Genomic DNA, 4,023 nt, shown 5'->3' on the forward strand with positions numbered 1-4,023 from the left:
AATAAAGTTGAGAACGGGCTGAAACAATGCATGCTGAGTCGATGTCCTCGGGTTCCCAATGAGCATTTTTGCAGCTGGTCTTGCTGGTTGGCATAACATGTGACGTCAGTATTCGGATCTTCTCCAGATAAGCCCCGCTAAGAAATTAACCCCCACCACCCACTTATTAATAATTTGTATGAAAAAATCCGTTTTTCAGTACCTTTGCCTCTAAACGAACTCACACATGTAGCTGACGCACCAATGATCGGTGTGTGCCGCATTGGCGTAAATTCTGCGTCTTGTAGACGTGCCAAAGTGATTCGATGTTTTGTGTGTGTGCTCCAGTCGTTGGATCCACAAAGTTCCCGGTATGATTTACCGTTTCATGAGTATAGATTGAATCCTGAAAATTCATATACAAGGTGGCATTTTACACACATGATATGATATATACTACTGATGCAGACCTGTCAGTAGTTCGGGCGGATTTCAGGATGTCTTCTTCTGTTATATGGTGATGTGACGTTGAAAATTCCACTAGTGGTTTAGACGCTTTAAATATCGGCTGAAATCAGTAAAGTTGAGAATTGGCTGCAACGATACATTCTGAGTCGATATCCTCGGGTTCCCAATGAACATTTTTGCAGCTGGTCTTGCTGGCTGGCATAAAATGTGACGTCAGTATTCGAGTCTTCTCCAGATAAGCCCGCCAAAAAATTAACCTCCACCACCCAATCACCATTAATTGGCATGAAAAGGTCAGTTTTTCGGTGCCTTTGTCCCCAACCGAACTCACACAAGTAGCTGTCCACTAAAGATCGATGTGTGCCGCATTGGCGTTTATTCTGCGCCTTGTAGACGTGCCAAAGAGATTCGATGGTTTGTGTGTGAGCGGCTGGGCTTATCTGGAAATGAGCCCAGTATTCTAGCCAGTTACGAAGTTTCGATACTACTGACCGACCGCAGTGAAATAAAAATGTTTTTTTGCGGACAAGTTTCTTACTACACTTTCTGGTGATGATCACCCGTACAGGATGGCTCAGCTCTAGAAATGTCTTGGATAAACACTGCCCAGGAACGGCAATCGGCCACCGGATCCTCACAATTAACGACCGTTGCTTCGTGACACCCTTTACCTTACTCATCTAGGTTTTTATTTATCCCCTGGAGTGACGGTGCCAACCATGGCAACGTTGTGTAAACGTTTGCTTGAAGGCTTGGACATCATTCGCCCGCAACACATGTCCATATCATTGCACTCGTTGTCTTTGAAGGCAGCGAAATTGGTGTAGTAGGTTGTGACAAAGTTTTTGGGATCTAACCATTGGACACCGGTGAACCGCTGTGACTGAAAACTAAGACATATCCACTTGGTATGCTCTGAGCGGAAGGGGCTATCCCCGTTCGTATAGTCCGCAACAGGAGATCATCATGAACCCCATTAGAGTTGGAGAAGAACTGCTTCCAACTTGGGTCCAGCTTACAAGTCAAAGTTAACAAAATGTATGCTTTCGTACAACTACACTGGGATGCTAATACATCTCAACGGTATGTCACATTTATGGATCACTAGCCATTTCGACTTGTATCACATATGAGTACCATATGTATACTCCAGAAATTGTATATCAAGTTGGCCGTGAGTACCCTGATAAAATTGTGATGGCGAACGTAACCGAAAAGTGCACTGGACGACAAAAATGCATTTGTATCTGAAGCCAGGGACGAAGTGAAAACCAGCCCTTGAGACGTTTACCCAAGAATCTACCCCAACCCCCTGGAAAAAAACTGACGCCTTCCCTGGCTAACAACTGCCACACTCCTCTTGTTGAGGTTCCCGATACGGAACTTTGAGTAACGCGTAGGTTCCACAAACCGGAATTTCAAAAGGAAGAATTGGGTTCGAAATTCTACGGTACTATTTACACAAAGGTAAGCAAATGTATGCAATAAACCTGAAGTGTCCACGTTCGTAACGCCAAAAAGTGCTCAAGTCCGGCATTATCCGGCACAGTGCAGTGAGAAAGTCCGCACACCAAACAACGGGGAGTGGAGGAATGTTGGCTCAGTAGCGTGGGTTGCGGTCGTCCCTTCCGAAGACAGTCTCCGGATTCTCGATCACACGGAACTCACGAAAATACAAATCAAGGTAGGCTCAGCAAACGGGACACGAACGCACATGGGTGAGTAACCTAGCCGTGCACGGGGCGGCCCTTGCGGCGAAGTGAGTGCCGGGTACAGATAGGCAAAACAGGTGGAGAGTCGAAAGTACATAGGCGGAGTGAGCAAATAAATGGAGGAATTATCATGAGGTCAAGTTTGGTTTAATGTCTCTTTACCTCAAAAAGTATGTGCCAGAAACGCTGAAAGCCCAGCGGCTCACAGGCAGACATCTGTGTCATTGCATTTCTGACCCTTCTCAATGTGTCTGTGCAACAGAGCGTCAGGAAGACGTGACCCGCAGACTTTTAACACTTTACCTCAAAAAGTATGTGCCAGAAACGCTGAAAGCCCAGCGGCTCACAGGCAGACATCTGTGAACATGTCATAGCATTTCTGACCCTTCTCAATGTGTCTGTGCAACAGAGCGTCAGGAAGACGTGACTCGCAGACTTTTAACACGTATGTATCTCATCAGCCATGTTTTTTTTCAATTTAAAAAGCGATAAAATGATGGATGAAGTCAATCAATATGTGTATCAATTAAGTCGATTTCGCTACCCATTCTGTCCGTCTGATCTACTCCTCTATATCTAGCGGTCCCTTCTTCAATGTAATTGCACAGATCAAGCCCTTCTGAGTGGATAGGCTTGGACGATCAATTATCATCGCCTCACCACTTCCGGTTAGAGTTTTGTTTTACCACTCTAGGATCATCCCGATTGTCAGCGGTGGTCTGGATAAGGCTTGCGCTTGGTGAGAGGGGTTTTTTCAGCTTGTTCGTGAGCTCCGGTCGAATGTTCAGCTATTTGACTTGGATAGTAAACCATGTGCTTCTAGAAGAGTTCTCATTAAATCCGATCCGTTCTATCAACAAAATGTTTGGTTCAACTATTCGGCGTGAATCACCCACCATTTACGCACATCTCTTATCAGCAGTAAACAAAAGGTGCAGCTTCTCAGACAGACAGACAGACAGACAGACAGACAGACAGACAGACAGACAGACAGACAGACAGACAGACAGACAGACAGACAGACAGACAGACAGACAGACAGACAGACAGACAGACAGACAGACAGACAGACAGACAGACAGACAGACAGACAGACAGACAGACAGACAGACAGACAGACAGACAGACAGACAGACAGACAGACAGACAGACAGACAGACAGACAGACAGACAGACAGACAGACAGACAGACAGACAGACAGACAGACAGACAGACAGACAGACAGACAGACAGACAGACAGACAGACAGACAGACAGACAGACAGACAGACAGACAGACAGACAGACAGACAGACAGACAGACAGACAGACAGACAGACAGACAGACAGACAGACAGACAGACAGACAGACAGACAGACAGACAGACAGACAGACAGACAGACAGACAGACAGACAGACAGACAGACAGACAGACAGACAGACAGACAGACAGACAGACAGACAGACAGACAGACAGACAGACAGACAGACAGACAGACAGACAGACAGACAGACAGACAGACAGACAGACAGACAGACAGACAGACAGACAGACAGACAGACAGACAGACAGACAGACAGACAGACAGACAGACAGACAGACAGACAGACAGACAGACACGTATATGTACTGTAACAAGTAGTCGAATTCTGAGTTGATTCGTACTAGAGACATTGTATTGTAGAAGTTTTTTCACTGGTGGACTTGGCAGGTGTGGTCAAGGTCAATCAAAGCCTCTATAATTCTTCCTGATCAGGATGGCTCCAGATCCCCAAATAATGGTTTTATTCTTTGACAGCTCACCGACGGGTCGACCGGGGGTCGAATTCTGAACCCTCGAATATTAAGCAAGCCGTATCCGCCACCGTGTGAGTAGTTTCTA

At 46.0% G+C, this 4,023-nt stretch overlaps 1 protein-coding gene across 1 annotated transcript in view; it reads right to left on the bottom strand.

Moving 5' to 3' along the window:
* Positions 1–1,135: 1,135 nt before the first annotated feature.
* The window catches only part of T265_04444 (hypothetical protein), a gene marked incomplete at both ends in the record, with an annotated part of 21,943 nt that continues 19,055 nt past the window's right edge, over positions 1,136–4,023 (bottom strand). The window contains one exon of the mRNA XM_009169193.1: positions 1,136–1,324. Within this exon, the coding sequence (XP_009167457.1) occupies positions 1,136–1,324 (189 nt within the window). The remainder of the gene's footprint in view (positions 1,325–4,023) is intronic.

Source organism: Opisthorchis viverrini (assembly GCF_000715545.1).
Source record: "Opisthorchis viverrini unplaced genomic scaffold opera_v5_76, whole genome shotgun sequence".
Lineage (NCBI taxonomy): Eukaryota > Metazoa > Platyhelminthes > Trematoda > Opisthorchiida > Opisthorchiidae > Opisthorchis > Opisthorchis viverrini.